The sequence below is a fragment of the Tachysurus fulvidraco genome, chromosome 5 (assembly GCF_022655615.1).
Source record: "Tachysurus fulvidraco isolate hzauxx_2018 chromosome 5, HZAU_PFXX_2.0, whole genome shotgun sequence".
NCBI classification, from domain to species: Eukaryota; Metazoa; Chordata; class Actinopteri; order Siluriformes; family Bagridae; genus Tachysurus; species Tachysurus fulvidraco.
This window is the reverse complement of record NC_062522.1, coordinates 9,714,632-9,728,544: the sequence shown is the minus strand read 5'-3', so window position 1 is coordinate 9,728,544 and position 13,913 is coordinate 9,714,632. Positions and strand designations below refer to the sequence as shown.

Here is a 13,913-nt window from a genome sequence, read left to right as displayed (position 1 = left end):
CAGTGTCCACTCAAAACCAGTGACCACCCACCCTAAACAAGACCAGTGTCCACTCAAATCCAATGACCACCCACCCAAAACAAGACCAGTGTCCACTCAAATCCAGTGACCACCCACCCAAAACCAGACCAGTGTCCACTCAAAAACATACCAGTGTCCATTAAAAAACAGACCAATGTCCATGAACAAATATAGTAGTATCCACTCATAATCAGACCATTGTTTATGCCAAATCAGACCAATGTCCACTTGAAACCCAGATGCATAAAACACACAAAGTAAATGCAAATATAGGTAAAGAGCTTCAGTTCACATCAATGTTCATATCAGACATCAGAAATGAGAAGATTGCTGTTGCATGGTCGATTGTTCCAGGCTGAGTATTACAGAAAGAGTTGATCTTCATGAATATTAATTCAGCAATCTTTATAGTTTATTCAGAAATGTGTTTTTAAAATGTTATTAAAACTATTGAGCAGTTCTATAAACCTTTTAACAGTGAAATGTCAGCATAAAAAGGGTTCAAATAAGCACTCTTTACACCAATGTTAAACAGAGAAGCATCTCAGTCTGCACAAAATGCCAAACCTTCATGCAAACGGGGTGCAACAAAGGAAGATTGAATATATCGATTTATTTAACCTTAGTAGAAAAAAAGAACAATGTTAAGTCAACTCACAGTCAGTCCTTATTTGGGGCTATAAATCAAGTGATTTATCTTTCACATAAGGAACAATGAAGAGCTGTAACACCGCAGTGAATGTGACCTTAATTTAGGTGTTTAGATCTCAGTGGTGTCTATCTCTTCTATTTGGTCTAGATTTGGTTAATATAAACATACTGCTCTTTCTCTCTATCAATCATTCACCCGCCATGAGTAATATGCTTATACTGGTCAGGGTTGCAGTAGATCAGGAGCCTCGGGATCTCAGGATCATGTCCTTGGGCATTGAACAAATGTTTTTATTTGAGTTGAAATGTGCACTGTGGAGAGACTGAGCAGAAACATATGCAGCCATGTGCAAGAATGGTTTAACCTTGACTGCTTGAAGCACTCAGTCAAGCAGAACTGTGCTGGCTCCTGGTCAGTTTACATTTGGCCCATCACTTGCCAATACTCACTGGATGCCAGGACCTTGTTTGGTGCCAATCTGTGTGTGACGTAAATGTGCCCGTGGACATTTGTTTCTCGGGATAGAAGCAGAAGGAGAACGAATGGGTTTTCATGTAAACAGTGACAGAGCTATCCTCCTCGTGTTGAAGAGGATAGTGTGTACATGAGAGTCGAGATCATGCTGAACAAGGCATATGCTGCCAGAAGCAAAACATCTGAAGCGTGTAATCTAAAGAGCTGTAATTGGTGACATAAAATGCCGAATGTTTTGACAGCCTTGAGTATCGCACTATGTCTGTTCTAGGGCTATTTTCCCTTTTTTCTCTGTATCATCTTTCTTTCCCTCTCTAGAGATGTTTAATTCCTCTTTGTTAATAGATTTGTAATTTGCAATAAAATTGTATAACGCATGAGATCCAACATGACGGTCTTTTATATCATCAACGTATACAATAGTGTTTTCTTTTTTGATGACGTGTACAGGGCTTACCTCAGGAAGTAGAGTAAATGCCAAGAGCATGTAAAAGCAGTTGTTCACAAGGGCAGCCATTTTATTCAAAGATGGTGTTGTGAAATCTTCTGCACTGGAGATCAGGGTAGTAAAGGTAGCAAAGAGATTCACGAATATTGCTGTTCTTTTAAATCATCTTGGAATCTGAAATGTAAATAAAATCAACAATGTGTTAATATTTATGCAGTTATTTAAAAAGGTGATCATTTCCATTGAAATGATTAAATATAATTTTATACTACTATGCACATACAGTGCATTTCCATAGCACTTTAAGACATTTAAGACATTTAGGACATACCAAGAGGAGATGTGGACATACCAAGATACCACTAGATGTGGTATTTAAGGACAACAATCTCCACAACAATACAACATTTGTCGAACTGTGTATTGAATTAGTGTGTATTTATAATCACACCCTCCAGTGTCACCCAAATGAGGATGAAGTTCCCTTTTGAGTCTGGTTCCTCTCAAGGTTTCTTCCTCTTCCATCTAAGGAAGTTTTTCCTTGCCACCTCAATCACCTTAGTCACCTCAGACTTGTTCATTGGGGATAAATGCAAATACAGTACATTTAAATATAAGTCTAATATTAATCTTGATTTTTTTGTATTATTCATTCATTCATTCATTTTCTACCGCTTATCTGCACTTCTCGGGTCGGGATTATATTAATATTTATATTAATTTTAAGATAAATATTTATATATTATATTACATTTAATTATATAAATATTTTATATTTTGTTTTATGTTTATGTTCTAAAAAGCTGCTTTTGCCATGTTACATATATAAATATACCCAAAGCATCTCTGTGATAAATTAGTGATATTGCGATAATTTTGATGAATTTATTTGTTGAATTAAGAGATGTTCATCCTGTGTAATTAATAAAATCCAAAAACATAATGTAGCACAACTCTTAATGTCATGCATGTGGAATTATAAAATTTTAAGCAACTACACTTTAAAGATATCTGACACCCTGTTTTACCTGTACCTTAAAGGAATGTATTCAAAATATTGTTATTGTAGCATTGTTCTTCGTATTCGCATTCTAATACATTCTTAGAGAGATTAAATCATGACTTTCCTGAGGCAGTGGGCATACCAACACTAATCATGTTATGAAATCATCAAGAAGCAAAAATGGCAGCTAGTGGTGGGAGTGAAGGAACAATCTCATAGCAATCAAGCTAAACATTAAGCGCAAGGATATTCTCTGGGAAAGTGCAGTGACCCTACAGTATTTCATATATAGAATACTATTATCACTACAGGTATTTCTTTTACTTTTTCACTTCATCCAGCCATTACCAGGTTTAGAGCGTCAAAGGCCAGCTCGACGGACTTGCTTGGTAGTTTGTAGCTGCGCTGATACAACCCAGATTTCTGGATGGTGGTTGCTCACGGATAATTACCGATTCAAGCAACAGTGTGGAAGTGTTGGATAGATTTTTTAAGAGTAGAGAAGAGTGATGAGAGTTAGGACGGAGAGTAGGACAGAGGGTGAAACAGATGGACTTAGGGATGTAGGGAAGTAGAGGGGTGAGAGAGCTGCAGCAGCTGCATCATGGCTCTTGGTGTAATTAGTGGGTGGAATGAAGCTGACTCACAAACTCCCCCAGCTATGCCACATTGTGTGTGTGTGTGTGTGTGTGTGTGTGTGTGTGTGTGTGTGTGTGTGTGTGTGTGTGTGTGTGTGTGTGTGTCTGTGTGTGTGTGTGTCTGTGTGTGTGTGTGTGTGTGTGTGTGTGTGTGTGTGTGTGTGTGTGTGTGTGTGTGTGTGTGTGTGTGTAAATGTAGATAAGCTTTTATCTGTCACACCCGCACTTATACATGCACTAACATCCTACTTCAAACTTACATTAAAGACTAACTTCCTAGGAAAGCGAATAACCAGCATAAGGGATTTACACAAAATGCATACACTGTACTAGAGAATTTAAAAACCTTGTTGTTATCCTTGTGTTATCCTTTTGTATTTCAAGTCAGGAAAAATCTAATATGCTATACGAGAGTTCAATCTAACCAGGTCTAACCGGAGTGCAATAGTAGCAAGTGCAGGATATACAGTTTTTTGTTTTTTGTCTTAACTTATTTAAATCTTTAAACACTGTATATCCTGCACTTGCTACTATTGCACTCTGGTTAGTCCTAAACTGCATTTCATTGCCTTGTACTTGTACATGTGTAATGGCAATAAAGTTGAATCTAATCTAATCATCTATTATAAAAAGAGTTCTTTTTAGAATGAATGCAGTTAAATCAACATACAAGTAGGAACTCTAGTTGTGAGAGTGATGGTTTCAGTGGACAACCCACAAAAGAATGTCTGAGGAATTTACTGAGGCCAATCATTTGGATTTGTCATTTTACTTTGCCATATCTCATTTGCGTAACAGTGAGAAAATCTCATTTCAATTGTTGTCTAGCGGTCTGTCTCTGTGTCGGCTTGCCACCATCACCAGAAAATAAATAGGTGCCTGTCACTTTGCCACTTTGTTTGTCACTTGAAAGTGTGAAGAGAGCTTAGGATTATTAAAAAGGATAAATAACAACTATAATATTGATCCAAATACATAAAGGTTCCTGTGAAATAGGAGTGTACAGTATGTGCCATTCGTTTTTCCATACAGCTCTGAACCCAAGTCAAACAGAGTGAACTTGTGTGTGCCAAGCGATCAGTCACTGAGTCAACATGCTTCATTAAACTCTCTCTCCAGTCCATAAAAATCCACAAGCAAGCTGATAAATGTTCAGCATATTAACAAAAGCAATGTCAGATTTTTTTTCTCTCAACATAATGCATTGTGCTATTTTATTATTACTTTATTATAATAGCTTTAATGTAAGCTCAAAGGGGAAAAATATGTACCATTTTACAGTCACTGATTACACTGAAACTCATTTTAACACATAGTAAATCAGACTCAAGTGAATTGTTCACTGTACTACAAGGATTTTGTCCAACAACCAATCACCCCCAAGTAAACAAGACTAAATGAAGCAGCCAATCTTAACCCTCTGGAGAGTGGTGGTATAGTCCAAATGACTTTGCAAAGGCAATGAGGCATAAACATCCAACCTGCCAAGACATCTCTTTGTTGACTGGCCAGTATGGGCTGTAAAATTCTCCCCACCAGGCAGATACAGAACGGGAAGGAAGGAAGGAAGTAAGGAAGGAAGGAAGGAAGGAAGGAAGCGAGGAAGGAAGGAAGGAAGGAAGGAAGGAAGGAAGTGAGGAAGGAAGGAAGTGAGGAAGAAAGGAGTCCTGCATGACGTACTTCCGTCATTGATGCATTCATTCCTTACGGTCTTCGGGAGTACTTACGCTATCGAGAGATCTATATAGCTCTCTCTCTCTCTCTCTCGCGCTCTCTCTCTTCTCTATCTTTCTCCCTCCCTCCTCCCGACCCTCTCCCTCACCCTCCCTCATCCTCCCTCTCCTCCCTCCATACCCTCCCGCCCTCCCCTCTTTCTTTCTTCCTTCCTTCCGTCACCTCTCGTACCTTCATTCCTTTTCTTCCTCCCTTCCTGCCGTCTGCCTTCCTTCTGCCTTCTTCCCTTCCTGCCTTCCTTGCTTGCCTTCTTTATTTCTTGCGTGCTTTCTTCCTCTCTCTCTCCTCTAGCTCCTCGCTCTATCTCTCTTTCTTTCTTCTTCCTCCCCTCCCTCCCTCCACTCCCGCCCTCCCTCCCTCCTCCACTCACTCCCCTCCCTCCCATCCCTACCTCCCCTCACCACTCCCTTCCCGCCCCTCCATCCCTTTTCTTCCTTCCGTCCCTCTATCCTTCCTTCCTTCCTTCCTTCCCTTCCTTCCTTACTTCCCTTCCTTCCCCCACCTTCCCTTTCCATCTTTCTTCCCCCTCCCTCACTCCCACTCACTTCCCGTCACCTCATTGCTTCCTTCCTTTCACCTTCTGAGATTGAAGGAAGGAATCATTAAAAGGGAAAATGTAATGAAGGAAGTTTGACATAAAAATATCTAGGTATTGAAAGAGAAAAAATAAAATGAATAAGGAGTTAAAAAACAGAAACAAGAAAAAAGGAAAAAAATAGAGAGGGAAGCAAACGAATGACAAATGAAAAATACGACAATAATTCAATTTAATTTATTTGTATAGCACTTTTAACAATGGACATTGTCTCAAAGCAGCTTTACATAAGTATAGAAACAAAGAAAAGCATTCTATTTAATTAAAAAAATGTTTTTTTATTTTAAAGTTTAAAATTCAGTTACTATATATCTCCAAAATATATCCCTGTGCCAGAGAAACATAAATATATATAGACAGCAAGAAATAGTGGTAGGATAAAGGCATGAAGGAAAAAAAATGGAAGTATAAGAGCATCTATTCCATGCAGAGAGTGGAGAGATTGAAAAAATAGAGCTGAAATAGAAAATGTGTATCCATTTTCATGCTTGGGGATGGCACAAATCTGTCACAAGAGATGAAATAAGAGGAATTCTTGTCCATGTTTCTTCATATTTCTTGAAAACCTCATTAGCGTGTGTTAATACCAGACTTGGCTGGCCAATCTGTGAAGTCCCCATGGCTATATTTAGCCTGCTGACTGTTGTTTAGAGAAGAGAGGGATTACCATTAGTATACTGAGTAATAATCTCCTTTAAGAGAGTAAAAGAGGAAAAATACAGAATCTTACAATATATCTAAAAGATGTGATGCCATTTTGACTATAATAGTAAAAATCTCTCTCTCTCTCTCTCTCTCTCTCTCTCTCTCTCTCTCTCTCTCTCTCTCTCTCTCTCTCTAAGGGGGCGTTCAATCCCGGCACCTCATGCCACCCAAGTGAGCAAAATGGATTGTGGTTACTAAAGCAGGCCACTGTGTTGCATTGTGGGTAACTAACATAAACACAAATCATTTTCCCAGGCAGGCAACAATGGAAAACTTTCACATTACCCCAAAGCGATACTAGCAAAAACTGGTAAAAACACAGACCCAAACAATTGTCCCTGTATCTGTTTACACATACGACAAAAGAAAGCCATGTGGTCACCAAACTGTCTATATGTCCTTACAGTAGTTGTGGTGCAGCTTCATGACCAGATGAGACAGATCACCTCATCTATTAAAAGAGGACTGTGCGTTTTTGAGTTTTTTAAGATTGACTAGCAGCCTCACAAGCCCATGAGATTGTTTACAACTTGAGGGTTAGTTTAACAGATAAATGTGTAAAAATCACCATAATTTCTGTTCAAAAATCCAAACCTGACATTGTTTTGACAGTTTTGAGAAGACACATGTGGCAACCTGGGAAAATTTCACTTGTTGAATTTATACTATATTACATTAACAGCATTTGGCAGACATTCTCATCAAGAGCAATTTACATTGCATTTTAATTTACATAATTGAGCCGATGAGGGTTAGTTGGTGAACCTTGGGATTCAAACTCACAAGCTTCCAAGAAATATTCCAACAATTTAACCACTAAGTTTCTACATCACCAATTTTTATATCGTTGTGAAACATACAGCCGATCCTGAATTTCTATAAAACGTTTACATGCTTGGTTATATGTTTTACAGAATGGCTGTAACTATACAACAGTTGCCTGTTTTCCTCCTGCTTCATCCATAATACAGTTTTTTGCAGTCATTTCTAGTTCTAGAAGTTTCTAGCTGCAGCAAATACACTTGAACTTCTCTCCCAACGTGTCGTGTTTAACATCTACCCTTCAATGTTTATTGTAATGATCTGAACAGACATTTGTGCCAAATTTAATTTGTCAGTGGGACCTGAATGATCAAAACACAGAAATAGTTATTTGTGTTAATAAGATACGCATTGGTGTGTGAACTTATAGTTGACCCTAGCACAAGTCTTAATTTTTAGCATTTGTGAGCTTCGGCTCACGTTTTAAGCGTTATTTCGCCTGTGAGAAATAATTTTTGCCTGAACAATCTAAGGTTTGTATCTGTGTCAAACGTTTGGTTTAGTCCTGAGAAAACAGTTCAATCTGTTCTAAACTGTTCATCCAGTGACTTTGTTTTAAAAACTGTAAAATGTAAAATTTGGCATATATTTTTTGTATAACCTTTGTATATATTTTATACAATATTACATATTGTATTAATTTATACAATATACAGTAGATTTTATAATATATATGTAAATTTTATAATATAAAATATATTATTTGAAAAACTTTTTATTTATTACTGTACACCATCTGTTCAAATGAGGAAGAATGTTATGTTTGCTGCATTGTTCATTCGTAATTGTACTTTAAAGGTATTTAATCTTTTAAAAGATTACAGCTGACATTGACAGTGAGCGTCACTCTTTTTAAATTAACTCAGACTATTTTGTCCTTGTCATTAATATAATAAGAAAAAAGAAGTATGATTTTTAATTATTTAATGACAATACTTCAATCTGTACGTATATTACTGTAAAAGCATTAACTACAGTTTAATAATAGGACACTGTATTTGATAATAACAGCACGAGCAAAATATTTTACAGTTACTGTTTCATTTCTTCACTTTAAGCATGCAACACAACGAAACCTTTTATAGATACAAATTACTTATAGAAATAAATACTCAAGCTAAATTGCTTGCACCTCCTTGATTCCTTTCCTCACATCCAAGCTTCTTCCTCAGGAGAAACAAGGACAGGAAACAAGGGCAGTAGAAATATTTTTTTTTTTTTTTTTGATAAATAAGACAGTTTTACTCACCAAGAGTCTCTTTAAAGTAACATGAATTATTGATCACCTGTTGCCCAGATCTATTACCCTATCACCGGTCAACGAGCATAATGGATCTACACATACAAAATGTAGTGTGATTACATGCTGAATGAACATCAATTTAAACAGTTTCAAATAATTCCACTCTAAAACGCTGACTACACAAGACCTGACTTCTCAGGGAAACTCATTCATTCAACTTCTATTCAAGGTTTTTTTTTCCCCATTGTTCCCCATTTCTAAGAGCAAAAAAAAAAAAAGACTTAACCATGATGAATAAATCCCATCAGGGTCACCTGGCCTTGTCTGGATTCACATTTCTTTGCTGTCATATGAATTGTGATGTACTGAAGTGTTATACATAAAGTGTATTGATGCAGAATGTGTCTATATGTATTTATGCATGTGTTTATATAGCTAAACCCCAACAAGGCCACCTGCTAATATAGATACATGACTGAGATTTTGAATGTTACCATCATCTGCAAAGTACCAGTTGCAGCCTATTGTACTATTTGATTGGCTGATTTCAGTAGGAATCTGTAGGTCTAGACAAAATTTGTTCAATCAACCATTGAACAACCATTTGTTCAATGTTCGATCTACCGTTTATCTTGGAGCTGTGATGCATTTGTGAAACCATCAGTAGAAATTGTCACTGCTACATTCATTCATGCAGTAAACATCTAACATCTGGGACTGATGCAGGTCATTTCTAGAAATGAATGTTTAAAATAATTGTGTATAGCATTTGTAGGTTTTTGTGATCTTGCTTTTCTATAGCTGTCCTATGCATTTTATCTACTGTGATGTTCTGGATCTGACAGCGGTTTAAGGGGAATCTATAGGAGGAATGTGCCTGGTTGCTTGTACCTCAAAAGACTAGTCTCTGGGTGTGGTGATGTGGTGAAAGTTGTCAGGTCTGTATCGTTGTGATGCCTGGCTCGTGAATATAGCATGGTGATCTGATGCCTCACTTTTCTCATCTACGTTCATTCAGTATTAGGTAAACAAAAAAAAATCTATGAGCTGAAAAATAATCAATGTCAAATTTTATGAAACGCCCGAAATGTAATAAAGCTACATGCAATTAAACAGTTTCCATTAGATGTGGTGATGTAAGAGGTTTAGTGAACTGGGACTAGATATTAAATGATAAAATGCACCTTTAATGCACCTCAATCTAGTTACATACCAAACACACTGTTTCTACACATTGCCTGTGTTCATGCTTATTTCTACTCTATGATGAGCTGCTGGACCATTCTATAAAATAACTGCATTACGCACTGCTCCCTCTTAAACCTCTCCAAATCTGCAACAACCGCTGACTCCATACAAATTCACATTCTCAGAGAGCTTACCATCGCAATGCACAGAGAGATGAGGCTTTTGAATATTAGGCTGGTGGATCACCTCAGTCTCTTTCTTTGGTGGTATCTTTTTGGGATGCGTAGAACAAATCGACGATAGAAGGCGATGCAAATATAAATGAAACAATCCTGTGCCTGGAAACTTGGTGATGATGAGCAGTGCAGGGATTGCAGCGTCTTGAGCTGTGCTGTAGAAATGCTCCAGAAACCCCGCATAAACAGCACTGAGAGAGGAGAGGAAAACACTGAGAGAAACGGCGATGTGACTGTAATAGTGAATAAGTGTGTGCGTGTGTGCGTGTGCGTGCTTGCTTTGCGCTTCTGCGCGCAGACTGGCAATGCAGCCGCCGCTATGTGCCTGGAATTCTGATCATCTCTCTCTCTCTCTCTCTCTCTCTCTCTCTCTCTCTCTCTCTCTCACACACACACACACACACACACACACACACACACACACACACACACACACACACACACACACACACACACACAAACACAGAGAGAGAGAGAGAGAGGGAGAGGGAGACACACACACACACACACACACACACACACACACCGAGTATAGCTTTTCAAGAACAGTGTCCTCAGTGTTTAATCATCTTAAATTTCTTTTAGCATGCAAATTATTCACTTAAAGAAACTAAGGATTTTTTATTGGTAATGACAAGAGTTGTAATGCTTGAATCATTGCTGGTGTTTCCTTGCTTGCTTGAGTTTTTTTTTTTTTTTATCTGTTTTGTTCAAGCAAAACTATGGCATCAGCATCTTTACATCATTAAGTGTTTCAATGCGTTCCATCTCTCATTCAGATCATCTCAGTATGTGTCTCTCTGTCTCTCTCTGACCTTTTTCTTGTTCTCCATCATTCTCTGAATGTCCCTCTCCTACTTTAAGCTAATCACTTTGGTTCCCATAACTGCTTTAGTCTCCTCTCTCTTTCATTTCCCTTCACTCTTTTGTCCACTTGTCTGATTGACTATGTCCAGCTCTGCTTCTTTATCCTTCTCCTTTTCTCTCTGTCTCCCACTTTCTATTGTCTTCTTGTTTTGCTTGTTGGCTCGCTATATCTCCCAAATTCTGTTTCTAATGCTCTCAGTCACTTTTCCTCTTTTGCCTTGATCTGTCAATAAAATTCTATTCTGTTTATTTATTTCATTGTTTTAGCTTTATATATATATATATATATATATATATATATATATATATATATATATGGTAAAATATTGCCATTTAAAATAGATGCATACGGCACATATATTGCCATATAAAATATAATATTACAATAACAACATGAAATCTGTCAGAACAACAACAGAAAAAAAAAGGAAAAAATGCAGGCCAAATATATTTAAGAGGATTAAAAAGATGTCAGTCAAAAATACAACCTTCACAGTCACCATCTCTCAACCTAGTTGCACACATTTGGGAGAAATTTGAGTGACAGCATTTTTAGACAGCATTCGCCAACAAATCACAAACTCGGGGAAGATCATTTATTAAGATATTGTTCATCACTCCCAAAGACTTAGCTGTTTTAATTGCTCATGCAGGCCCAGCACTTTATCAAAATACTTTCTGTTCTTTTTTCCTTCAATTTAACATTTATCTGTAATTATGATGGTATTTTATAAGCCCTTTTTATTCAGTCAGTTTTTGGTTAAAGGCCGATTATATTATATTTTGGTTCTCCGATTTTTGAGAAATGCTTCAGAAACCCGAGTCGGGCCGAATAATAAACAAATTCAAAACAAACGGTTTTAACATTGTCATGGAGGATTAAAAACAAAGTAAGAAAGCGAATAAAGGCTTAGGATAAGGCAAGAAGTAGGACGTGTTAATATAGGATCAGCGTTCTAGCACTGGAGAAAAATGAAGGAGCGGGAAGTTGGAGCATATTCACAGATTGGAGTTTCCCGAGTCAATAACTCCTGAGCTAAACGCTGTTACTACACAAATAACACCTCTTTTCTATCGTAGTAATGTAGAGACGCAGCTACAACCATTTTGTGTAGTAACAGCGTTTAGATCAGGAGTTATTGACTCGGGAAATTCAACTTTACTTAAGACGCCGAGGCGCTTTTTTCCTTCTCGATAGGTGAGTAACGTTGGTTATTTTTGCTTGTTTGTTTATCTGCAATCGTATTGTTCTTCCCTTCAGCTATGATAAAGACACATTTCTTTCCATTAGCTGCCTGGGTTACGTATGTATGTGTGGGCGGAGCTATCAATACAGGGGTGTGACCCATTTGGGTTAGGGACGTGTTTGTTTTGGTGATTTTTTGTACTTTTTGTATTGTCTTGGAACTTTGTGCCTGCACTGTTTGCACCAGGTTGCACAGTTGCACTTTATGTGGCTAAGACTACTTACATGTCCTTAGCACTGTCTTTGTTTTATGTAGCACCCTGATCCTGGAGAAACATTGTCTCATTTCACTGTGTACTGCAACAGCTATATATGGTTGAAATGACAATAAAAGCTTCTTGACTTGACTTGACTTGACTTCAAATGTCGACATTGGCTTTTAAAAATTGGAGACCCTGCTTTTAAATGTTAACAGACATTGCAACATGAAGTGGACAACACCATTGAATTATTCATGAAGATGGGCATTAAGACGTTTAATTGTTCAGCTCATTGTTCATAGTAGTGTGCCGAGAAGAGGCAGAACTGTGTACAGCAGCCAGACAACAGGTGATGAAACTGTGCATCGTTATTTTAACTCACAGACCATAAATACTGTTACACTATAGACCACACATACAGTGTCTTCATCTGTGTTTCTCACAATCTGTCTGTCTGTCTCTCTCTTTCTCTCTCTCTCTCTCTCTCTCTCTCTCTCTCTCTCTCTCTCTCTTTCTCTCTCTCTCTCTCTCTCTCTCTCTCTCTCTTTCACATCTCTTTCTCACACTAATTATGCATTCCTAGCATTCCTTTGAACTAAAAATACACAAGCTGCATCCCAAAAGATGTACTACACTGTATGCACTATGTCCTTTACCATCTAGTGTATGAATGTTAGAAGGGTAGTATCATCTCAGATGGAACACTAACGGGTTATTACTAATAATCTTTTCCCAGCTGATGGAAAATGACATCAAATACATGTAATGCATCATAGTTAGCTTTAACAGAATATGGTGATTTTTTTACAATGTTGAAAAATAAATCACACAATGTGATCTATAAACAAATTACGTTCATCAGAGATGTCTTGTCCACCAGAGTACAACCTCCAGGACCTAGTCACCCAGCCTTCCTAATAATAATAATAATAATAATAATAATAATAATAATAATAATAATAATAATAATAATAATAATAATAATAATAATAATAATAATTCACTGCATAATTTAAAGCTGTGAACGTTGAGGATTGGGTCTTCATTGTGAAGTGAATGATGAAAGTGCAGAGAAAAAAGATTGCTATTTCTTTTAGAAGTGGCTTAGGCTTAGAGACTTAGACTTAAGTTTGCATTTTTACTTCTGCTGTTGTGAAGCATGACAGCAGCTTGAGTACCATCTTAATGTAACCCAAGTTTATGTCTTAAGCTTTGGTTGCTGTCTTTCAATGTGTTTCATCTCAAAAACATGGAGGAAGATTGGCTATTATAAATTGCAATTATCTGGCATTCAGTCCAGGGTGCATTCCACCTTACAGTGTGTTCCTAGGATAGGCTTCCTAACCAGGTTAAAGTGATTCCTAAAAAACAAACAAATTATTTTATTTTATTATAAATCAGTGATTTATAAGGGGGGCATGGTGGCTTAGTGGTTAGCATGTTTGCCTCACACCTCCAGGGCTGGGGGTTCGATTCCCGCCTCCGCCTTGTGTGTGTGGAGTTTGCATGTTCTCCCGTGCCTCGGGGGTTTCCTCCGGGTACTCCGGTTTCCTCCCCGGTCCAAAGACATGCATGGTAGGTTGATTGGCATGTCTGGGGAAAATTGTCTGTAGTGTGTGCGTGTGTGTGAATCTTACAATAATGCAATAAAGATATTAAAGCAATGTAATTAATGTTGCTGGTGTTTATTTATATTTCTATTATGTTATTTATATTTCAATTGGTCATAACCAAATCAGATATATGCAAAAGATTTAAAAATTTCTTTCCAAATATCTCAGAATAATTTCTCAGATCATTCTGCTTATTTTTTCTGGACAAATACGCAGACAAAGAAAGGC

At 37.4% G+C, this 13,913-nt stretch overlaps 1 protein-coding gene across 1 annotated transcript in view; it reads right to left on the bottom strand.

Annotated features, from left to right (window-relative positions):
* adcyap1r1b (adenylate cyclase activating polypeptide 1b (pituitary) receptor type I) overlaps positions 1 to 10,106 on the bottom strand; it is a 32,953-nt gene extending 22,847 nt beyond the window's left edge. The window contains exons 1-2 of the mRNA XM_027155657.2: positions 9,718 to 10,106; positions 1,605 to 1,769 (exon numbers count right to left, since the gene is read on the bottom strand). Of these exons, the coding sequence (XP_027011458.1) occupies positions 1,605 to 1,664 (60 nt within the window). The 5' untranslated portion in view covers positions 1,665 to 1,769; positions 9,718 to 10,106. The remainder of the gene's footprint in view (positions 1 to 1,604; positions 1,770 to 9,717) is intronic.
* Positions 10,107 to 13,913: the final 3,807 nt, after the last annotated feature.